This window comes from Ictalurus furcatus, chromosome 9 (assembly GCF_023375685.1).
Source record: "Ictalurus furcatus strain D&B chromosome 9, Billie_1.0, whole genome shotgun sequence".
Lineage (NCBI taxonomy): Eukaryota > Metazoa > Chordata > Actinopteri > Siluriformes > Ictaluridae > Ictalurus > Ictalurus furcatus.
In genome coordinates, this window is record NC_071263.1 from 6,193,010 (window position 1) to 6,218,464 (window position 25,455).

General features: G+C 38.5%; 1 protein-coding gene across 7 annotated transcripts in view; it reads left to right on the forward strand.

The window, feature by feature from the left end:
- The window catches only part of LOC128613119 (gephyrin), a 133,311-nt gene that overhangs the window by 13,552 nt on the left and 94,304 nt on the right, over window positions 1-25,455 (forward strand). For all 7 annotated transcript variants that reach the window (XR_008386828.1, XR_008386829.1, XM_053633694.1 and 4 more), the window contains exons 2-6: window positions 9,387-9,465; window positions 11,073-11,130; window positions 11,307-11,399; window positions 15,874-15,968; window positions 16,044-16,110. Coding sequence is in view for 5 of the 7 variants with exons in the window: in XM_053633694.1 (XP_053489669.1) it covers window positions 9,387-9,465; window positions 11,073-11,130; window positions 11,307-11,399; window positions 15,874-15,968; window positions 16,044-16,110 (392 nt within the window). In the remaining 2 variants the exon portion in view is untranslated. The remainder of the gene's footprint in view (window positions 1-9,386; window positions 9,466-11,072; window positions 11,131-11,306; window positions 11,400-15,873; window positions 15,969-16,043; window positions 16,111-25,455) is intronic.

The following is a 25,455-nucleotide window of genomic DNA, read 5'->3' on the forward strand; positions in this document are numbered from 1 at the left end:
TGAACATTGTATGTCTGAGTTAGTGTAAAACATGTCACTTCCTGTTGCCAGCAGTTCTAGGACTAGAACTGAACATCGGCATGTAGATGTCCTCGGGCCAGGATTCATATCAAATATGAAGTTTCAAGCAGCTTGAACATTGTATGCTTTAGTTATAACAAATTCCTGTTTAATAGCACACTTTAGCACTTAGCTAAGTGTTGCTAGCATGTTCTAACTGTCATATTTTTATATGTTGTTAGGAATACATTAGTGTAAAACATGTCACTTCCTGTTGCCAGCAGGTGGTGGTATAATGATAAATGAATATTGGTATGTAGTTGTCTTCAGGGCAAGATTCGTATCAAATAAAAACAAGTCTTCGGAAAGTGTGAGGATGGCTGGATGTGTTAAACTGCTTGAAAGTTTTGCATTTAAAACTGATTAATGAACTGCTCATTGGGCCTGATGCTTTCAGTTTTGTATTTAAACTGTGAAGTAATTGAAACATCCTCATGCTCATTTGAATTTTGTTATTGTTGGGTTTTATACAGAATATCAAGTATGAAAGTTATAAAATTGAGTTGTTAACATTCTATATTTTATACACACAATTTTGTTAAGTTTAAACGAAGGCCCTATTGTTTCTTTAGAATTATTCTTATTATTAGAACACATGCCAGTATCTGCTGCCAGGAGGAATACAATGGCCCAATATAAATGGTAACAATGGTAACTAAAAATACACCATTTTTGAGTAGCTGTGCCTATGATCCCTGAAGCTTGAAGTCATTCAGATAACAACACAGGCTTATTCGCCTTATTGTAATTCTGACCAATACAGAATATTTGAAGCTCTTAATTTAACTCAGTTATAGTTATATGCTTTTGTTTGAGCTTTGCAAATAACATGCTTCATTGTCAGTGGGAAAACTCCCTTCAACATATCATGCATGATGTCTGGGAGCAACGACTTGGTCACATCAAAATAACTTGGTGCAAATGGACTAGTGCCATGCACACCACCATACAAAGCAGCATTTTCCTTATGCTGGACACACTGGAGATGATATTTGTGGACTTTTTGTGATATTTGTTGTTCTCAGAACAAAACTAACTTCCTGGGATTCATTTCTGAATGGGTCGCCATAACAGTAATGACAAATTCAACCCGAGTTAAAACGCATGCGGAAGCCACCAATCATATGAGTTGAGAGATTGTCAGTAGAAAAACCGTCCATCAATCCCCCCCCCCATGCAAAATGCATGCATATATACAGAGTGTAAAAAAGATAAACAAAATTAAAGAGTACAATCAACTAAACCCCCCCAAGGCTCATCATGGCTAACCAATATCTGTATCTGGTTGTTTATATGATGTAAAATCCAACAACAGCCAAAAAAGTGGAAAGTGCCTGAAACTCCATAAGATATGAAATAAAGGGTTGCCATTTTGTAGAAAAACATGTCAGTACATCCCCTCATATTTTATTTTCTCGAGTTTAAAAAAACAAAACATCATGTCCTTAAACCACTGAGAGATGGATGGATATTTAGCAGACTTCCAATGCATCAGTAGAGAATGTCTTGCTATTAAGGGTGTGAAAGGGATATATATCTATATATAAGATATATAATATCTTCTTGTACAGAGCTTAATGGAACTGAGGCATCAGGAATCCCAAATATAGCAATCAATGGGCAAGGTTTTAAATCTACTCTGAGAATAGTGGACATGATAGTAAAGAAACCAGTCCCAAAACAGTAGAGATCAGGGCAAAAGAAAAACATATGGCCAAGATGACCGGGAGAGCCATGGCATTTATCACACTTGTCCTCTACTTTTTGATGCATTACAGAAAGTCTCAACTTGGACAAATGGGACCCTATGTAAAACTTGGATGAGCACAAGAAGTGGTAGACTGTATCCTAGCTATAGGACGTTCCCAAAACTCTTCATTTATTTGTACTCCTAACTCCATTTCCCATGCATTCTTAATGTTGATACTCAACTGTCTACTTATTAGTTTGTCTACTTAGAAGTCAGTCCTCTCTGATGTGGATTGTTTGAAAACAAGCTTTCCCAAGGCTGTTCTGGAGGTGCAGAGGGGAAATTAGGAAAACATCTAGAAAAATTTTTTGAATTAGAAAATAACTAAATGGATTAGTTACAGGGAGGTCATAAGTAGATGACGATCAATCGTTTTAATGACATCCATACCAAATTGTTTCAAATGTGAATATTCACCAGCAGAGCTAAGTGAATGGGTTGAACTTAGACTTTGTTCTCTTGGAGCATAAATGGAGGGCGCATGCCATTTTCAGCCATCATTTTCAGCTCACCTCCGGTGAGGGGCAGGGCCCAATTGTTTTCCTGGTGTTTATTATTATTGTTGTTGTTGTTAATAATAATAATAATAATAATAATAATAATAATATTATTATTGAAAACTCACGAAACTTGGCAGATATGTCAGAACCGGTGAAAATTTAATAGTTACATAGGGAATGGGCATGGTCGAGGAGCTCCGTAGCACCCCCGAATGCACTCACTGGTCGGGATGAAGTTGCTCCGATGTGCATGAGATTTACCATAGTCATTGCTTTCATCAAGTGTGACCAAGTTCACTTAGGTGTATCTGACTCTGCCCAACAGGAAGTCGGCCATGTTGGATTTTCAAAGTTTCCCATGGTGTTTTGAGAGACTTAAGATGGCTGAAAATCCATGAAACTTTACATATGCATTACATTGTCTTACAACATTAATTCATGGGATGTTGCATTTTTTCATAGTTGTGCCTCATCGGCTCCATAGCGCCCCCTACGGTTTAAATGCACATTTGACACCTTTGGAATGCTCGAAAACTCAGGATATTTGGCACACTTATTAAAGTATGGCAACATGATAGGTTTATTTGGTCATTTAACTTAGGTGTGGCAAAATGGCTCGATAGCGCCACCTACAAAATTTCACCGATGTGCACCTCGTGATACGTTTCACCTACATGTACGAAATTCGGTAAACGTGTAAGATGCCAATACGTACAAAAAGGTCTCTTAAACCCATGCCCTAAACTCAACAGGAAGTCAGCCACTTTGATTTTTCTCTTAAATTTTTGCTCCGTTTTTTTCCAGTCATTCCAGAGGACATTTCCAGTCCTTGTACTTTAACGTATCCTCCTAGAGCTTTCATCAGATCGGCATCATATTTGGCCAATCTCCTCTAAAGCCATTGCCGATGCTAAATTGCAAAGCTTTTGAGTTTTCGCTGCATGACGTGGGCGTGGCGGTCTCACAAATTTCGATGTTTCGCCATGAAAAAGGAAGTTGTTATAACTCAAACACAGAACGTCCCATCTGCCAACCTGAAGTCATCTAAATGCCAATATTCAGTTATAGTCATAGTGCCACCTGCTGGCAACAGGAAACGATACATTTTACATTGTGACACACGTCTAACAAAATGTAAGTTTTATACTAATTCTGGCCTGAAGACATCTACATGCCAATATTCTGTTAAAGTCATAGTGCCACCTGCTGGCAACAGGAAATTACATGTTTTACATCATGATACACTCCTAACAACATATAAATGTGGAAAAAGTGCTAAAAAAATTTAATGGCATGCCCCTGGCAGAGCAGCCCCAACGTGCACCCGGGTGCAAGGGCCCGTTCATCGCTGCTTGCAGCTTTAATTGAAGGAAGGATTTGGTCAACCTTGTCAAAAAACTGTAGAATATACATGAATATACATGTCTTCTGATACTCACTTTGTAGCATGTTCACCTGGGCCTCAACAGATGATGAATCCTCCTCCACACAAATTCCCTGTGTCAGAACAGAGACAGATAACGCTTAGACAGTAACAGAGTCAGACATATACTAAAAGTCAAGCCTCACGCATCAAGCCTCATCTGGAAATCTTTGGGAAAGGTTGTACTGATGGTCACAATGGGTAGTCTCCTGTGAACTGGTTCACCACTGCAGTACAACAAGATTACATCAGTGTTTCCCAATTATGGGCTATTGAACAGAGGACAGTCACAATGTATGCATTTATATATGTAATATATGCAAAGATTTAAGCTAAAAATAATTAATAAAATAATCCCAGACAATATCTAGTCTCATTTCACAATGTCTCATGAACCACATGCCATGCAAATGAGCAGACAAACACTATTATAAAAATGTTAATTAATTTTTATGTTCTTAAACACATTAACCACATCAGATTTACAGATTATACAGATTAACCCCCAATAGTCTCACCCTCCTTGTTTTGGCATACAAACTGTTGAAATTTAATTTGCTTTTTGAAGGAACCATCAAACAGGTATCCAACCATAGCTTCAGTGAGTCCAAAATTTCACAGTTTCCATCCACGTCATTTTCTGAGATTCAACACATGCAAAATTACAACACCGTTATAGACCAATAACTGTATAAAAACACACACTTGTAGACTTGTGTGCACCTAAATGTGTGGAAGAGAAAAAGAGAATGGTCAGAAAATGGTAGTGTTAAAAACGTTTAGCGTAACACTGAGCGCAGGTATCTCATCTGGAATCTGAAATCTCAGAGCGTAGCTAAAACACCCCAAACTAGTTAGCTAGATAACAACTCATGGACATTTAACAGCAATTTCACAATACATGAATTGCAAAAATGTTATTTAAAACTTTTTTTTTTAATACAGAATTGATCGACTGTCATGTAACATTATCATCAGAGAATGAGATTACAAAACACAAAGCTGTTACATCATACATGATCAACTTTTAAAGAAACATGAATGTTGAAATGGACTAAATCAAGTTTTGAAACTTAAAAATAAGTTACATCAGCAGTGCCGGCTACAAGCGGACTTACTGCGAAGGCCTACTACAGCAGACTGTCAGTACATTTACATGGACAACGTTAATCCACTATTAACCCGATTAAGATAATACTCTGATTAAGAAACTACCATGTAATCAGCAACTTAATTACCTTAGTCCGATTAAGGTCATACTCGAAGTAAACACAAATCGAATTAAGACATGTGGAGTATTTCCTGTTTTAGTCGCATTATCGACGTGTATTACAGACATGTACACACCTTAATCACATTATTAACGTTGTGTGAGAGTTTTCACCGCATTTTGCGACAAGACACGATCACACACGGCAGTGCTCAACCATTTTACAGCAAAAAAGAGAGCATGGCTGTGTCCCAAACCGCATACTTGCCTACTATAGGCCTGTAGTAGGAGAAATACATGTATCTCGTCTACTATATAGACGGTAAGTACGTGGTTTGGGACGCATCCCACGGCTTCAAGCAGTTGTCTATTTGCACATACAGCATGTAATTAACCGCATTTGAAGCGTTCGTAAAAAAAATTATATAAAAACACCCAAAACTGTATACGGTACCGTAACGAAGACGTATGTCGATACGTGAAATTCTAAAGGGACGTCGGATGACATGGCGCGGTGACGTAATGACGTGTGCTGTTAATCGAACTATGTTTTATAACATGTAAAACGGGTACATGAGAGGAGTATTCTAAAAGCGAGTCATGTAAACACCTTAATCACGATATTGTCTTACTCAGAGTAAGATCAATAATTAGATTAATCCTGTCCATGAAAACGTAGTCTGTGTGCCCTGTGCGGGGGTAAAAACGGGTTGCACTGCCTAAATCTGCAAGGGCTCCAGAAATGTTTGCCAGTGCATAAAATACTGTAAATAGCTACTGGAAAATCCCTGTGGAGGAATGCAAAGAATGGAAAAAATAGATCGACAATCATGAAACATTTTAAATAATATTTTTTTTAAATAAAAAAAGGAAGGGGAAGCATTTCACTCTGCTACAATGACATTTACTTGATTAAATGGACAAAATCACTCTTAAATAGTTAATGTGTGTAACCGAACTATCAACAAGCCACATACACTGGTATGACCAAACAAAAAAAAAAGTCGCTCCAAAATTCAAACTACTTTGGAAGATATCAAGGGAAAATAATTTTATCATCGCTTAAATAAAATTTTTCACAGATGTTAATTGTTAGCTCTGTGCTTAGTCTTAATTTAAAATGAGGCAAATTTAGTATCATTTTAATCTTTAATCTCTCAGTTGTAATCCTACATAGTCTCTAAATGCTTATATAGCCTGCAGAATTGAATAGTCCGGTCCGAATCTGTTGTGCACACGAGGCATATTGTAACGCTATATTAAAACTTGCCCCGTTATTACAAGAAACTATGCTGTTGGCCTTTAAATTCACACAATTCCCTTTTATGATTTTATTTACTGCAGCATTTATTTAGTGTTCCTGTGTGTGTTATCTCTTTGCCTTCATTATGTTGGCTTTGGCTTTGTTCATTGTGTTCATTGTCAAGCATTAAAATGTGTCGTATGTAAATTGAAAATTTCATATGACTATGATTTTGGATGTTAAATGTTTTGCTGACATAATATCATAGTTTATCCTGTATGTTTTTGATTTAATCAGATTTATTTGTTAGAGGGGGATTTTAAGCTGTCATATGGTCATGTTACAACGTACCTATGGGGCACATTCTTTCTGGTTAAATAATGAAACAAGTATATATGTTTTATTCATAAAACAAGACCAAATATTTGTACCAGACATTTTGTAAAATTTATGTAAAAAAAAAAAAAAAGAAAGAAAAATGCTTTGAACCATAAGTACTTCTCCACAAACTTGTTAGGTTGTACCCCGCTCTCCCCTAAGCGAGCCAACATTACACTAACTGCTGTCACAAATGCATAACGGAGCAGTAATTTAGTACACCATAACGATTAAAGAAATTATTTAATAAAAGTGGGACTATACCTATACAGACACACGATGGTTGGTGACAGCAGCATTTGTTCGTTCGAATACCTGTGACTAAGGTGCCAAAGAGTGACATCATCTCAATAAATTTAATCTTTTCTCGAAAAACATCCATTTAGTGGCCTTTTCTGTAACTTACATCATTAAGTCAGTGAGTGTCTTTATGTGTGTTGTGATTCATTGAATCATTTACTCCACTGATTCGTTGAAGACTAAAACATGTCTTATTGTCCTAAGAATGTTTAAGCAGCATGTTTTTTTTCCACTTGAAGCAGATCTACCATTACAGTTATTTTGTCAACTACATAACCTGCAGTTTGTTTGTTTTTTACATTTACAGGAATTAAGAAGTTGTCCTGCAGGATAGATTAAGTTTATTTCTGCACAAGGTGTGCACAGTCCTTCAGGAATTATAAAATCTTGCAGAATTTTTCCCTTGTGCAGTGAGTGTGCTGGACATTCCAGCGTGTTTCTATTGTACTGAAGGCGCCATCCTAAAACCTATAGGAATATCCTGTTTGTCAGTGTGTCCTGCAGAATTTCATTATTCCTGCAGGATACCAGCAAAACATCCTGCAGAAAAATGAAAATCCTGCAGGATTCCTGTATATTTTATTTTCTTTTTTTTTGTAAGGGCCTCCACTCATCTTACAGTTGAAATGTTTGTCAAAATACAAAACTGTTCAAATTCAGTCTCGCCTATGTAATAACCACCAACATCTGACCGTGTCTTTTTATTTTTATAATGAAAATTTGTGGGATTTCACATCAGATAATTAACAAGGCATCCTGAGGGGGGGCACTAACCATGGATCAGTATAAACACTGTTGAATCATTTCAGTTTTATAAACCTACATAATAAAACTGATCTGAGAACAGTTAAAGTGCACCTATTATGTTTTTCCAATATTACCTTTCATGTAGTGTGTTATAGAGCTGTTTGTGAATGTAAAAATGTCTGCAAAGTTTCAAAAATCAAAGTGCACAACAAACGGGGTTATTGACTCTCAAAAGAAGGAACCGATTCTGAAGATCTGAAACGAGCCGTTAGTAATCCCAGACTTGCTTCCTGTACTCATCTACAAAGGTTTGTAACAAAACACCCCGCCTCTGGTCTTCATTGGCTGCTTGTGAACAGACGGAGCTGAAACTCGTTAGGGTAATGGGCGTTTCCTTTTCAACACATGCTGACAGCGGTAGACCAATCACAACAGACCGGGACATCTGACCAATCAGAGCAGAGAATGCTCTCTAAAAGGAGGAGTTTAGAAAGAATCCTTTAGAACGGATCATTGAACAAGTCGTTCAAAAAGACAGTCAAATACAGAGTGCCAGAAGGTCCCAAGCATGTGATAATGGGTGGCAGAAACTAAATGGCGCATCTCACTTTTTATATAGTCACTCCATTTACACAGGCTGAAAGGTAATTGGATAAACTTACATAATTATAAATATAACTAATGACTGCTTGAAGTCTGTAACCCAAGGACATCACCAAATGCTTAATTCCCTCCCTTGAGAAGTTTTGCTAGTCCTAGGATTAAGGTTGCTTTTGCGATATGTTTGGGTCGTTATCCATCTCTACTATGAAGCACCATCAGTTTTGCAGTATTTGACTGAATCTGAGCAGAACGTATAGCTCTATACACTTCAGAATTCCACCTGCTACATCTATTAGCAGTTACATCATCAATATACATCAGTGACCCAGTTCCATTGCCAGTCATAAATGCCCATGCCATAACACTCCCTCCATCATGTTTGACAGATGATGTGGTATGCTTTGTAGCATTTCCCACAGGTCTGAAATACACTTGTGGTGGTAGCCAGTGGAAATTGCTTTCCTGCACAAAAATGGTCTACTACATGTGACAAACAACAAATAACATTTGACCTTTAACACAGTATTTTGATTTATTGAATATTTCTATTAATTTCACATGGGAAGAGTAAGAGTAACAAAGCCCTGTTCCTTGCCCTTGTACCTTGGATGAAAAGTCTCTCTCGCAGTTAATACTGGAGACCGGGATTACCAGGGTTACATTCTGAGTTCCGATGCTTGGAATCTGAAAATTATGCATTGGTATTACAGCAGGGGGGATTGTCCACTAGTTAACTGATCCCAAATGCCATTGTGCTCTCAGAAGGCTAAAGATCAAACTTTGATGGATCCCAGTTCTTTAAATAAAACCGGGCGCTCGCACACACCTGATTGTCATACCATTGATTGAAAACACCTGACTCTAATTTCACCTTCAAATTAACTGCTAATCCTAGAGGTTCACATACTTTTGCCACTCACAGATATGTAATATTAGAGCATTTTTCTCAATAAATAAATGACCAAGTATAATAATTTTGTTGTCTCATTTCTTAATTGGGTTCTCTTTGACTACGTTTAGGATTTGTGTATAAATCTGATGATGTTTTAGGTCATATTTATGCAGATATATAGAAAATTCTAAAGGGCTCACAAAATTTCAAGCACCACTGTATATTTGTATATATATATTTTTTACTTTCTCTTTGTCTACCTCCCCCCCACCCCCCGTAGTAAGTGACAGCTGTTTCAGAAACCTTGCTGATGACCGAAGTGGCTTCAACCTTAAAGATCTTGTTCATGACCCGTCCTTGTGAGTACAGTTATTGTGTATTATTGTAAACATGCATGTACATACATAGCTTTTTGTGTGTGTGTATGTATGTGTGTGTGTGTGTGTGTGTGTGTGTGTGTGTGTGTGTGTGTATTAGAGCTACAACAACTAATCGATAATAATTGATTATAAAAATCGTTGTCAACGAATCTCATTATCGATTAGTTGGTCTGCCCGCGGCACAGAGTGCATTTACTCACTACGTTACTTCTGTTCCGAAAAAACGCGCTTCAGAGAGTAAATACTAAAGTTGAGTCCCAAATGACGTACTCTACCATCTAGTGTGTGGATTTTAGAAAGGTAATATCATCTCAAATATATCTCAAATATATATATATATATATATATATATATATATATATATATATATATATATATATATATATATATATATATATGTATGTATATGTATATGTGTGTGTGTGTATGTATATATGTGTGTATGTATATATGTGTGTGTGTATGTGTGTGTATATATATATATATATCACTAGCGTTTTTTTCCTAACTGGAAGTATAAGCCGCTTCCTAGTCGACAGCACATGACGTCATACGCACGTAATGCGATGCCGCTAGCTTTATCCTAATACCCAGAGTCACCGACAATGTCTTTCTTCAGTTTGTTTGTCAACGTTACCTTTTATTCCCCACATGACCTCAGTCACCATCAGACGGAGGCGAAATCGTCAAGTGACTGAGGAAGAAAGTCCTCTAAGGCAGGGGAGAATTTTATATTAAACACTGCAGAGATCAAACAGTGATGCACGAGCACAAACTTATGTTTATATCCAACATGCTCCACTGTGTGCAAGGGGCAGGGGAATCTGGTGCAAATTGCTTAAAAGGTTTCATTTAATTACAGTTTGTCATTATATGTTGTATTTGCGTGCTTGCAGTGTAAATTCTGTCGTTTATTATAACGGAAGTGACTGTTAGTAACGAGGCCTCGTTGCTCCTCATGCGTAGTGTAGACGTGGTGATGCACAGTGGGACCGCTACAAAGTGAGATCTGTAATGTCTAATTAAAACATTACAATCAAAAGTAAACACAAGAAAAATATTTCTAAAGGCAGTGAGTAACAGAAACCACAGGATGGTTTCACAAAGTATTTATGCATTATTTTTTTTATGTATGCTCAAAAAGCACAGAATTAAACTACAGACCTAAATTAATAATATATATTCTTGTGTGTGTGTGTGTGTGTGTGTGTTGGGTTCTTTTCTGTTTTTGAAAAGTTTTAGTCTGAAGTTTATATTTGTAACACTCAGTTTGTGGATTTTATTTTAAATAAACAAGCAAAAAAAAAATGGCACTGAAAGTTTGCCCCCACCCCCATTTGATTAATCATAAAAAAATTTAATAAATAATCGGCCAACTAATCGATTATGAAAATAATCATTAGTTGCATCCCATATAAAACCAACTTAATTGTGAACATTGCTCAGCACTACCATCACCATATTGTGCTATGGGTGTTTGTATGGCCATTTACTTGTATGCGCTCCCTATTTCTATTGCCAGAATGGTTCGTTTTTGTTAATTTTCCTCCAGTCTATGAAAAAGTGTGTGTGTATGTGTTTCACAGGCTTGGAGGAATAGTATCTGCATACAAAATAGTACCTGATGAGAGAGATTTTATCAAGGTAAACGTTTCTCTTACCAATTTCCCTATATACATGCAAACACTGACACCTGGGGGACACTGTTCTCCCCCCATCCCTGCCCTGGGATTACAATGTTTAGACACCATGATTACCTTTTACTTACACTGGATGCATATCTACTCACTTATGTTAACCATATGTATGTGTGTATGTAGGAGACTCTAGTGGACTGGTGTGATGAGAAAGAGCTTAACCTTATCTTGACCACTGGTGGAACTGGCTTTGCTCCTCGTGATGTCACACCAGAGGTACATTGACCAGTTTATGTTTGTGATTTTTTTTGTATGTGGGCCACATCTGTACAGTCTATGTTTATGCAGATAGATGCAGAAGAGACTGTCTACATCAGAAAAAGTAAACGTATATGTTTGTGAATACGTGATGTATTTTGGCCATTATTGCCTCTAGACCATCAGCTAACACATTATTTTAATACACTGTAATAATGTTTCAAAGCATTCACCCTGACTTGACCCCATCTCATAGTTTTCCGCCCGTCAGTATGGCCTTTGTTTTCATATTCTAAGGAGCTCACTGTGTGAATGTAGAGTATCTTCACTTTCAGGTTCAGGTTTTGTAGTTGGTGGAGTCCGTATAGCTGGCTATGGTTCATGAACATTAAATAGCATAGCTAGGAAACAATGACACTATGATAGAACTATATATACACAGTCTCCTCTAAAAGTATTGGAACAGCAAGGCCACAGAAGACATTTGGGTTTGATCACTATGCAACGATAGAGCATGATGAATATAGAATGATAGATCAGAATTTCTTCTTTAATTTCCTGTTCTTTACATCTAGATAGACTTGCCAAGATATCATAATTCCACACCCGTGTGGTATCCCTAGTTCAAACCTTTTAATACTAATATTAGCACTGGTTGGTGCTAAAAGTGAAACTGAAAAAAGTGTAATAAGATTAAATTGTGTGTTCACCAAACTTCTAACACATTTGTGCTTTGTACAGAAGGAACATGCCTATATATATAAAATAATGTAATGAATAAAAAAAAAAAAAAATGTGTGTGTGTACAGTATGACTCCAGCAAATTTTTGGCCAGTGATTTGGCCAGTGATTTTTAATAGATTGGAGCACATCTGTATCTTGCCAAGTATGAGTAACTTTTGCTCTTTGGTCATCACCAAGGACATGGCTTATTACTATCATCCATGAAAATTATAAGCCTAGTAGCGTATTATTAAGTTAATACATGCATTTATACATATGTATTTATTTTATACTTGTATATTATTTTTGTTATTATTTAGTTATTTATAAATACAATGACAATTACATTCTATTATGTCTATAATAAAGCATTCTGTAATGTATAGAATGGTCTTACAATCGCATTAAAAAAAAATCAAATTTTATAGGCTACTACACATCAGTCTGTCAGTCTGTCTAAATAGCCCAAATAATAGCCTAAATATTGTGCCATCTTACCATTATTAGGGACTGTTGAGGCAGACCTAGCTTCCTTTAAGATTTGGCAAGCTTCCGTTTTCTGTGGCAGCTGTGTGAGAAAAGACTCACGATGGAGCGGCGAATGTTTAGTACCAGTTCCATTCTGTCTCTCATTGTGGAGTGCATTGTTGTTGGCAAGGTTTGAATTGTCATCAAAGCAGTTCAGCCATGACCAGTCCAATTTCCATATGGCAGCTACTTTATTGGCACCATTATCAGTGGTAATTCCAGACAGGTTAGTTACATCCAGATTCCAATTATTCAGTGCATCTTCGAGGATATCTGCTGAGTTTTCAGCGGTGTAGTTTGTGGGAGAAAGTTAGTGGTGTGTAGCAACATTTTGAAAAATGGCTATCCAGCAATGTTAAAATGCAACATCTCTTTGGTAACGAATCTTGTAATTGTACCCGTGCATTCTCTCCATCACAGGCTGTCAGTTGGGTACTGTGTTGTCCGGGCGAAGAAAGCACTTATTGTGGGTTGCTGCATGCCTTATATTAGTGTTTTTCACCTTTCAGTTTAGCTGCTGTGACAGGGTGATGAGTGCAAAGGTGTGCAAATAAATTTGATGTTCCCTCTTGCTGAAGCTTTTTACGTGCAGTTTCTGCAGTTGGCTTCATCTGTGATTTCAGGTTCTCCGTGTTCGTTGGGTGTAAATAGGCCTGTCATGGTAACTAATTTTATTGGACAATATATTGTTCCAGAATTGCGATAAACAATATTGTAATTTAAAGACCATTTTATGCCACTGATATAATGATATGATAGCATAGTTTTGTTTTCTTATGAAAATATCCTTTAAATTTAGTCAGTATTTTGTCATGTCATATTTATTAATGTTAGTCAATACTCTGACTAGAATGTCATCAAATATTAGTCATTTTAGTTGATGAGGAAAAAAATTAAACCAAATATTCACACATTTTAGATTAAACAACTTAAATATGTATCAGCAAAAATGTGTGAAAACTGCTGCGTGCAGTTCAGGATTTTGCCACCTGACTTTTCATGTTGTAATTCTCTTGATCTGTGCCTGTATTCTGTTTACTGATTTTGATTCATGATTTGGATTTGTGTGCCTGTCTCTCAAATCAAACTTTTAAACTGTGTTTGCATCCGTCTCTGCTCGCTGAACATGATATGGTGACATTCATTCTTATGTAAACAAACATGTAAACACAATGGCCAATTTCGAGGTCAGCAAAAATGTTCGAGGTCATGTCTATATATTTTAAGATAAGTCAATTAACGTAATTATTGTGACAGGCCTAGGTATAAAGCTGAAGCTTTGCCACACGGGAGATGTCACTCCTCATTTAGGATCCAAGCATCCAGTAATTTCAATAATGGTCTCTGTTTTGTCTTCTAAATGTGGCTAGATAGATAGTTTTGCAGAGTTCTTTTTAATATTTTACACATATTTGTGCTGCCCCTCTGACACGCAGAGTTGTTTCTGTCAGTTAAATGTGACTCCTTCTGTCGGCGTACTTGCTATGTTGCCTGTGTAGTTTTGATGCGTTGCTAAATAACTTTCAATGCGTTTATTTTATTACATTTTATCACAAACGCTTCATTAGGCGACTATACATTATTTAAGGCTATTGTATTTGTTAGGATATTTATATAGGAACTGTTGTAACTAGTATAACCTGTATGACCATATTACAGGCCAAGCCTATGTCTATATGTGTTAAACAACTTAGAACATGGCACATTTTGTTTGAATCCACCCATTTTTCAAGTAATCCAAAATACTGGAACATGTGACTGACAGTTGTGTTTTGTTGCCCAAGTGTTCCCTGTTAGATAGCTCTGAATGTCTACTCATGGTTTGAGCCCTGGGTTTTGCCTGTGAAGACTGCATTTGTTGTTAAAAAGGATGACCTAACATGAAGACCAGAGAGCTGTCTATGGAAGAAAAGCAAGCCTTTTTGAAGCTGAGAAAAGAGAGAAATCCAACAGAGCCATTGCACATGCATTGGGCACTTGACATTGTGAAAGCTGTGAAGAAAAAAACAACAATAATAATAATAAAAAAGTTATTGACATCACCAGCAACCTCCACAGGGCAGGGCTGAAGTTATCACAATCCACCATTTGAAGAAGTCTTCGAGAACAGATATACAGTACAGTGCCCTCCACTAATATTGGCACCCTTTAAAGAAGGCTGTGAAAATTCTCTTTATTGTTTAACCTTTTGATCTTTTGTTAAAAAAAAATCACAAAAATACTCTGCACTCATGAATATCAAATAATTGCAAACACAACACAGGTTTATCAAAAAAACAGAGTGTTAAATATAGGTGTGCAACAATTATTGGCACCCTTTTAGTCAATACTTTGTGCTACCTCCCTTTGCCAAGATAACAGCTCTGAGTCTTCTCCACTAATGCCTGATGAGGTTGGAGAATACAATGCAAGGGTTCTGAGACCATTCCTCACTACAGAATCTCTCCAGATCCTTCAAATTTCAAGGTCCACGCTGGTGGACTCGCCTCTTCAGTTCTCTCCACAGGTTTTCTTTGAGTTTCAAGTCAGGGGACTGCCATGACAGGACCATTTTTGTGTTGATTTTGATGTATGTTTTGGATCATTGTCCTGCTATAAGATCCCACCACGGCCCATTTTAAGCTTTGTGGCAGAGGCAGTCAGGTTTTCATTTAATGTCTGTTGATATTTGATAGTCCATGATGCCATATATTGTAACAAAATGTCAAGGTCGTCTGGCAGAAAAACAGCCCCAAAACATTAGTCATGACCATATTTAACCGTGGGCATGAGGTGCTTTCCCATATGGCTCTATGTACAAGGGTTATGCAACCAAATATTAAGTTTTATAAGAGCAACCAGGTGTGCCATGCTGTTTAACATATTTTAGATGTACATATCAGGAACTGTCATATTCATCTTTTTGATCTCAAACCAAAATGTTTTCAGTGTATAGCAACAATAAGAACAAAAGAATTGGCCTTGCCGTTCCAATACTTTCAGAGGGGACTGTATATAAAAATATGTATATATGCGCTCATCCCTGGTAGTGAAGGGGTAAAACAAATGATATTTCCTCATTTGATATTTTGATTATTGTCATGAAGATTGCTAATTTTGAATTGATTTGAATGACCCTTCCCTCTAAGGGGACAAATGGATCCAAACTACGCAACCAACATGCCAACATAGCATAACAAAACCATGTGGTTTTCCTTTGACACCCACCATATAGTGTTTTTTCTCTTTCTCTTCTTTCCAGGCCACAAGGGAAGTGATTGAGCGTGAAGCTCCAGGGATGGCCCTTGCCATGCTCATGGGCTCGTTAAATGTCACACCTCTTGGCATGCTGTCCAGGTGAACATGTACACATAAGCAAACACACAAATTTCTGTGGGCTTTACATATTAATCACATGCCTGCCCCCTCTAGACCTGTATGCGGCATCAGAGGCAAAACTCTCATCATTAATCTACCTGGCAGCAAGAAAGGCTCACAGGTACGGCTGTGTGTGTGACTTTGTGACATATAACCTTTTAAAGATTGTCTAGCCCTTTTCAAAAAGAAATAAAATATTTTATGATGGAAGTTGAAGAGATAGGATAGAACTTTAGACAGAGGTACCAACATTTACTTTGTAATTTTTTATCCCTTGCACAGGGAAACACCTGAAAACTATGCTTTTCTGCTTTCTTAAATAAAGCAGTGGTCAGACGAACCACAACTAAAGTTTACATGGCAGAAAAGCTAATTCACTGAAAGTGAAAGTGGCAGCGGTTGCCTTCTCTTCATGCCTATCTTTATATTGGTGAGCGTTGACTTGTGAATTCATGAATATCAGGCTTGTGAGCTAATCGGAAACAAGAAGGTGTTCTCTTTGGTCAATAAAACTTGGTGTTGCTAATTATTAAGTAGTGGGCAAACTGCTATTTTCTTAATGTTGCTTGGCGCACATCTTTTTTTTTTTTTTTTTTTTAAAAGTAAAAGTTAATTAGCTAGCTAACGTTACCCCTACATTCTCTCAAATCATATGCCATGGGAACTGCCTGTAACTGCCTAATTTTGAATCACTGGCAAGGAAAATAACATGGTAGAAACCCAATGTGGCAGTGTCCTATTAGAACAGTGTGCAACTTCATGGTATTATGTAATCGGTTAGTTTACATACTACCAAAAAAGTTTAGCATGATCTGTATTGAAGAATGAGATTGAAAGATTGAAGTTGAAGATCGAATTGATCGAACTCAGATAATTGTATGCAAAAGAGTGTAATGTGCTCTTTTTTTTTGCTTTGCATCTCCATTTATTAACTTTTAGTATGAATAGACTACTACCTTGTAAATGTTTTTTTTTTGTTGTTGTTGTTTATTTAAATGATTAATTTGTGTTCTGTATGCTTCATAGAGGACTATGGTACTAGAGGGCCCCAAAGAATACCTCTATTGGAAAAATAAACGTAACAATTAAAAAAAGATAAAGCCAACAAAAGTAATTTTGTTGTTATGAGTAAGGCATTAATTTTGGATGGGAATTTCTGTTCAGCAAAGAGTTTAAAAATTGGTTTAATTCAAAAAACATCTGATTAGGTCCCCAGAAAAAAGAAAAACCCTACTATTATTGTTGCAAATTGTGTTTTGTTGTAAAATGTACGTTATTTGTGGGTGTCACGTAAGGAGATTGAGGACAGATGCAAATGCAGATGAGTTTTATTATAGGAGATATAGGCAGACAAATCCAAATCTTGAAACAATAGCGTGGTCAAAACAGGCAAATGGTCAGGCGATCAGCAAACAAGATAAACTAGACAAAGACAAGACTCAATTAACGAGGACGCGAACCAGAAAAGCTATGAATAAGACTTGGTACATGACCGAGACTATGGCAACTGCGTGTAATACTTTGCAAAGTCATTGTTTGAAAACAGTGCAGGATGGGAAAAGTAGTCACTGGTTTTCTGTGATATGACAACCCACCCCCTGGCTGGTTTGCTGAGGTCACACTTCTCGAGTGTGGAGCGACGTTCTCAGCAGAGCAGGAAGGCGGAGCATCGTCCTCCACCGACTCTGCAGGCAGAACTTGGTTGGCCGTGTCAGCAGACTCGGGCGTGAGCAGAACTTGGTTGGCCGTGTCAGCAGACTCGGGTGTGAGCAGAACTTGGTTGGCCGTGTCAGCAGACTCGGGCGTGAGCAGAACTTGGCAGGCCGTGTCAGCAGACTCGGGCGTGAGCAGAACTTGGTTGGCCGTGTCAGCAGACTCGGGCGTGAGCAGAACTTGGTTGGCCGTGTCAGCAGACTCGGGCGTGAGCAGAACTTGGCTGGCCGTGTCAGCAGACTCGGGCGTGAGCAGAACTTGGCAGGCCGTGTCAGCAGACTCGGGCGTGAGCAGAACTTGGCAGGCCGTGTCAGCAGACTCGGGCGTGAGCAGAACTTGGCAGGCCGTGTCAGCAGACTCGGGCGTGAGCAGAACTTGGCAGGCCGTGTCAGCAGACTCGGGCGTGAGCAGAACTTGGCAGGCCGTGTCAACAGACTCGGGCGTGAGCAGAACTTGGCAGGCCGTGTCAGCAGACTCGGGCGTGAGCAGAACTTGGCAGGCCGTGTCAGCAGACTCGGGCGTGAGCAGAACTTGGCAGGCCGTGTCAGCAGACTCGGGCGTGAGCAGAACTTGGTTGGCTGTGACGTCGGTTTCAGGCGTGAGGAGAACCTGATTGGCTGTGACGTCGGTTTCAGGCGTGAGGAGAACCTGGTTGGTCGTGACATCGGTTTCCGGCACGGGGAGAACTTGGCAGGCCGTGTCAGCAGACTCGGGCGTGAGCAGAACTTGGCTGGCCGTGTCAGCAGACTCGGGCGTGAGCAGAACTTGGTTGGTCGTGACATCGGTTTCCGGCATGAGGAGAACTTGGTTGGTCGTGACATCGGTTTCCGGCATGAGGAGAACTTGGTTGGTTGTGTCAACAGACTCGGGCATGAGCAGAACTTGGTTGCCTGTGCCAGCAGACTCGGGTGGGGGCAGAACTTGATTGGCCACGTCAGCAGACTTGGGCGTCAGCAGAACTTGGTTGGCGTGAGGAGAACCTGGTTGGTCGTGACGTCGGCTTCAGGCGTAAGCAGAACCTGGTTGGTCGTGACATCAGTTTCCGGCATGAGGAGAACTTGGTTGGTTGTGTCAACAGACTCGGGCATGAGCAGAACTTGGTTGCCCGTGCCAGCAGACTCGGGTGGGAGCAGAACTTGATTGGCCATGTCATCAGACTTGGGTGTGAGCAGAACTTGGTTGTTCGTGACATCGATTTCAGGCGTGAGCATAACTTGGTTGGTTGTGTCAGCAGTCTCTATATATTGTGGAGTGAGTGTGAGAGATTGGATGCAGGTGTGCGTGATTAGAATGAATGTGAGTGTTCTGGGAGTTGCAGTCCATGGCGGCCATGTTTGTAGGCCACAGTGAAGGATGGGAAATGTAGTAATTGGTATGCTGTGATATGACAATGGGCATGTGCTAAATATACATAATGTGTGCAGCTGGTCAGTTTTGTTTTATTTATTTATTTATTTATTTAACAGATTCAAGATTCAAACATTTAAGTTATGGAAGGTCTGTCCTTTTTTTGTTTTACAGTTCGCTTGTGTTCTCTTTACCATTTTGTTTGCATTACCATTTTTTTTCTAGTTTTGTTTTGATTTTGTTTTTTTTTTTGTTTTTTTGCATGGTTGAGGTTTAGTTCCATTTAAAATAAGTCTAAAATATTTGACATGTTTATGCAGAAAGCTTATGCAGCTTATGGTGTAGAACAGCCAAATTTTTTCTTATGAATCATTGCCAAGAGAGCGTATTTACAAAGTTTGCTGAACAAATCTTTTACATCTAGTACAGTCAGTGTATTACAGAGATGTATAATAAAACAGATTCTGTAACATTTGCAGGAATTAAATCATTAAGCTATATCTATTCCTCTGCTGAACTGTCACCATGTGCTTTGTTTTTTTTTGTTTGTTTTTTTCCTCTCAGCATCATGTTGTATAAAAGCTGTGCTTAATAACTCTGGGTAAACCTGTACTGAACTCTAATTGCAGTGTAAAATGCAAGCAGTGTTCAGCAAAGAAGGTTCTCTCAACAGTGGCTCTAATGATTAGTAAGCATATTTAACTGCTTACATCTGTGTAAGCTAACTTAAGCTATGTGGAGGCAGGCTAATGAGCCAGAATGTAGCTAGTAAACTTTCTGTTAACAGGATGTTGTGAAATTACCACATTAACATCTAAAATTGGAATAAGATAATATATACCACTGTAGCAAGAGTGAGATGTCCTTTTCTAGCATACAGTACATATCCAGTCAGACCGCACATACGGTCACACTGCACATCTATACATGCAATTCTGCACATACATGCACACACTGCAAATCCAATCAGACTGTGCAATCTAATCACTGCACATCTATGCATGCATCCAAACTTCAAAACTCTTTGTGCCTATGAAACCTTCAGATCTGTGCATTTACCTAAGAGAAAAGCTATCAACAAAAAACTTGACTAAACAAATTGATTTTCAGCCTAGACTTCAAGATTGAGACTGTGGCTGAGTTCCAAACACTGTGTGTGTGTGTGTGTGTGTGTGTGTGTGTGTGTGTGTGTATACATACATACACACAGTATCTCACAAAAGTGAGTACACCCCTCACATTTTTGTAAATATTTGATTACACCTTTTAATGTGACAACACTGAAGAAATGACACTTTGCTACAATGTAAAGTAGTGAGTGTACAGCTTGTATAACAGTGTAAATTTGCTGTCCCCTCAAAATAACTCAACACACAGCCATTAATGTCTAAAACGCTGGCAACAAAAGTGAGTACACCTCTAAGTGAAAATGTCCAAATTGGGCCCAAAGTGTCAATATTTTGTGTGGCCACCATTATTTTCCAGCACTGCCTTAACCCTCTTGGGCATGGAGTTCACCAGAGCTTCACAGGTTGCCACTGGAGTCCTCTTCCACTACTCCATGATGACATCACGGAGCTAGTGTATGTTGGAGACCTTGTGCTCCTCCACCTTCTGTTTGAGGATGCCCCACAGATGCTCAAAATGGTTTAGGTCTGGAGACATGCTTGGCCAATCCATCACCTTCACCCTCAGCTTCTTTAGTAAGGCAGTGGTCGTCTTGGAGGTGTGTTTGGGGTCGTTATCATGCTGGAATACTGCATACTGATCATGCTCTGCTTCAGTATGTCACAGTACATGTTGGCATTCATGGTTCCCTCAATGAACTGTAGCTCCCCAGTGCCGGCAGCACTCATGCAGCCCCAGATCATGACCCTCCCACCACCATGCTTGACTGTAGGCAAGACACACTTGTCTTTGTACTCCTCACCTGGTTGCCGCCACACACGCTTGACACCATCTGAACCAAATAAGTTTATCTTGGTCTCATCAGACTACAGGACATGGTTCCAGAAATCCATGTCCTTAGTCTGTTTGTCTTCAGCAAACTGTTTGCGGGTTTTCTTGAGCATCATCTTTAGAAGAGGCTTCCTTCTGGGACGACAGCCATGCAGACCAATTTCATGCAGTGTGTGGCGTATGGTCTGAGCACTGACAGGCTTCCCTTCAACCCACCCCTTCAACCTCTGCAGCAATGCTGGCAGCACTCATACATCTATTTCCCAAAGACAACCTCTGGATATGACGCTGATCACGTGCACTCAACTTCTTTGGTCGCCAGTGGCGAGGCCTGTTCTGAGTGGAACCTGTTCTGTTAAACCCCTTTGTGGTCTTGGCCACCGTGCTGCAGCTCAGTGTCAGGGTCTTGACAAACTTCTTATAGCCCAGGCCATCTTCATGTAGAGCAACAATTCTTTTTTTCAAATCCTCAGAGAGCCATGTTGAACTTCCAGCGACCAGTATGAGGGAGTGTGAGAGTGATGACACCAAATTTAACACACCTGCTCCCCATTCACGCCTGAGACCTTGTAACACTAACAAGTCACATGACACCGGGGAGGGAAAATAGCTAATTGGGCCCAATTTGGACATTTTCCCTTAGGGGTGTACTCACCTTTTTTGCCAGTGGTTTAGACATTAATGGCTGTGTGTTGAGTTATTTTGAGGGGACAGCAAATTTACACTGTTACACAAGCTGTACACTCACTACTTTACATTGTAGCAAAGTGTCATTTCTTCAGTGTTGTCACATTAAAAGATATAATCAAATATTTACAAAAATGTGAGGGGTGTACTCACTTTTGTGAGATATTGTGTGTGTGTGTGTGTGTGTGTGTGTGTATATATATATATATATATATATATATATATATATATATATATATATATATATATATATATATATATATATATATATATAAAAATTTTATAATATATAAAAAAGGGATGCACCGAATATTCGGCAACCAAAATTATTCGGCTGAAAATAGCCAAAAAAAAAACAACCCCTTTCGGTGTTCGGCCGAATAAGTGAAAAGGCCGAATAAATTTGACCGAACAATGACATGTTTGATGACGCGCCAAATAGCCTAGCAACCAGAGTGAGATGTGCAAATTTCACGACCTCCACTTCCAGCAGCGTGCTCGGAGTGATGAGGGGGCACGTGCACGAGTGCATGCTCTTCGGATGTTGACAACCGTGACATTGTTTACTGTGGACACATGCGTTTGTTTTGTTTCTGTTCCAGAGTATTCTGTCACATCGCGAGACGTAAGGGAGTAGAGTACAGAAGCAGGTAAAGATGTATTTAAGGGAACATAACATTAACAATGTATCTAACTATACTATATCTACTATAATACTCCGCGAGGTGTACAGGGACGCGAGCGGTATATATCCCGAATATAATCAGCCGTATATAACCGAATAGAACCATTTTTTGCACTCTTGTCAATGCACTTTTTTATGCACTTTTTTGTTGTAAGCTACAGAGTGTTACATTCTTTCAGCAGTCAGTTATAGTCCTAACATAGGCTACTCAAGGGGGGCTCAAAGATGACCACATAAAAATATTTTTATTTTACTCATTTATTTATTTAAAGTTATATTGTGCCTTGTTGGTAGCCTATGCCTGCTGGAATGAAAAAAAAATGTTCAGTGTTAAATAAATATTTGGAAATTGTAGTTTTTGTAATAAATTTTTTTTTTCTTTGAAAAGCAAGACAAAATGGTAAAAAGCACATTTTGACTATTTAATTTATGCAATGGTGAAAAAAATGGTGAAAGGAAATGGAAAAAACGCGAAAAGACGTGTTCGGTATTCGGCCTTCGGCCAAGTTTTTCACTATATTCGGCTTCGGCCAAGAATTTTCATTTCGGTGTATCCCTTATTTATATATATATATATATATATATATATATATATATATATATATATATATATATATATATATATAAAATATGCATTTCATGGTTTTCTGCATACATTTGTCATAAAGATCATGTGATCATGTGATCTGATCTTCATCTAAGTCAAGGGTATTGACAAATATAATGTGCCTAAAATAATAACACGAAATAAATTCTGATCCCTCATGTCTTGAACACACACATTCAACATTCAAAATGGCAGTGGAAAAAGTAAGTGAACCCTTACAATTAATAACTGGTTGACCCCCCCCCGGGAGCAATAACCTCAACCAGGCGCTTCCCGTGGCTATGGATCAGACCTGCACATCGTTCAGGAGGAATTTTAGCCCATTCTTCCTGTCAGAACTGCTTTTGCTCTGTCATATTCTTTGGACATCTCATGTGTATGGCTCTCTTCAAGTCATTCCATAGCATCTCTATTGGGTTGAGGTCTGGGCTCTGACTTGGCCACTCCAAAAGGCGGATTTTGTTTTTCAGAAGCCATTCTGTTGTGGACTTGCTTCAGTGTTTTGGATCGTTGTCCTGCTGCATTACCCAACTTCTACACAGTTTCAGCTGATGTACAGACATTCTCACATTATCCTGAAGAATTGTCTGATATACTTGGGAATTCATCTTCCCCTCAATGATTGCAAACTGGCCAGGCCCTGATGCAGCAAAGCAGGCCCAAATCATGATGTTTCCTCCACCATACTTTACGGTTGGGATGATGTTTTCATGATGATATGCTGTACCCTTTCTATGCCAGATGTAGTACTGTGTGGTTTTTCCAAATAGTTCAATCTTAGTTTCATCAGTCCACAAAACATTTTGCCAATACAGCTGTGGAGTGTCAATGTGCTCTTTTGCAAACTTCGGGCATGCAGCAATGTTCTTTTTATTAAGCAGTGGCTTCCTTCGTGGTGTCCTGCCGTAGATACCCTGCTTGTTCAATGTTTTACGTATTATAGACTCATGAACAGAGATGTTAGCCAGTTCCAATGATGCCTTCAAATCTTTGGCTGTCATTCGGTGTTGTTTCTTCAATGTGCTCTTGGTGTCATTTTTGACTGGGCGCCCACTTCTTGGTAGAGTAGCAACAGTCCCAAAGTGTCTCCATTTGTAGAATGTTTGCCTACCTGTAGACAGGTAAATTTCTAAAGTCTTTGAAATCACTTTGTAACCCTTGCCAGCTTTATGTAAATCAACAATTCTTGATCGTAGATCCTCTGGACGCTCTTATTGGCGAGGCATGGCTCACATAAGCGTGTGCATCTTGTGCAAACTCCAAGTTTGAGGGGTTTTTATCAGTCAAAGTAGCTGTAGTCCACGCCTCCAAACTCATTTTCTTAACAAGACTCCAGGTGTGCTAAAACCTGACTCCAATTAGCTTTTTTGAGGTCATTAACTCAAGGGTTCACATACTTTTTCCACAAGCACTATGAGGTTTTTTTTGGTTGTTCTCAATAAAGATATGAGGGATCACATTTTTTTTGTTAGTATTTTAGACACATTATATTTGTCAATACCCTTGACTTAGATGAAGATCAGATCACATTTTATTATACATTTATGCAGAAAACCATAAAATTCCAAAAGGTTCACATAATTTTTCTTACCACTGTGTGTATGTTTATTTATATATATATATATATATATATATATATATATATATATATATATATATATATATATATATATATATGTATATGTGTGTGTGTGTATGTATGTGTATATATATGCGCACACAGATACTGTGTGTGTGTGTACACATATATATTATATATTTTTATATATATATATATAAGTGTACACACACGTGTGTGTGTGTGTGTGTGTGTGTGTGTGTGTGTGTACATACGTGCGTGTGTATGTATATGTATGTGTGCGTGTGTATACACTATATCATCAAATGTATCTTGAGCTGCGCAATTCCAAGCCTCATCAAAGAGTGGGAGTATGCTGGATTTATTCCAATTTATTGTGTAGTTAGGTATTTTGGAAAAAGTATTAATAATTTTAAATATTTCTTGAAGGTTTTAGGTCTCCGACAATGCAGTGTATCATCCGCATAGAGGCAATTTTTTTTTCGTGTGTGTGTGGTATGAATTCCATTGATGTCACTGTACTGTCTTTATTGCTATTTCAAGCGGTTCTATGAAAATGGAAAACAGTGAAGGGGAGAGTGGACATCCTATCCATGTTCCTCGGTGAAGTGTGAATGCAGGCGAAGTGATCCCATTTGTGGTGACTGTGGCTTTTGGTGAAGTGTACAATATTTTTATCCAATAGATGAATGACTTCCTGAAGCCAAATTTGTGGAATGTAAATGCCCACTTGATTTTGTCAAGTGCTTTTTTTTAGGTGCAGTGATGCATTGATTGTATTAATTTTGGACTGTTGAGAAATATTTATCAAGTTAAATAATCTGTGGATGTTATCTAAAGAGTACCTTTTTTAAATTAAGCCTATCTGATCGGTGTGGATTAATGTGGG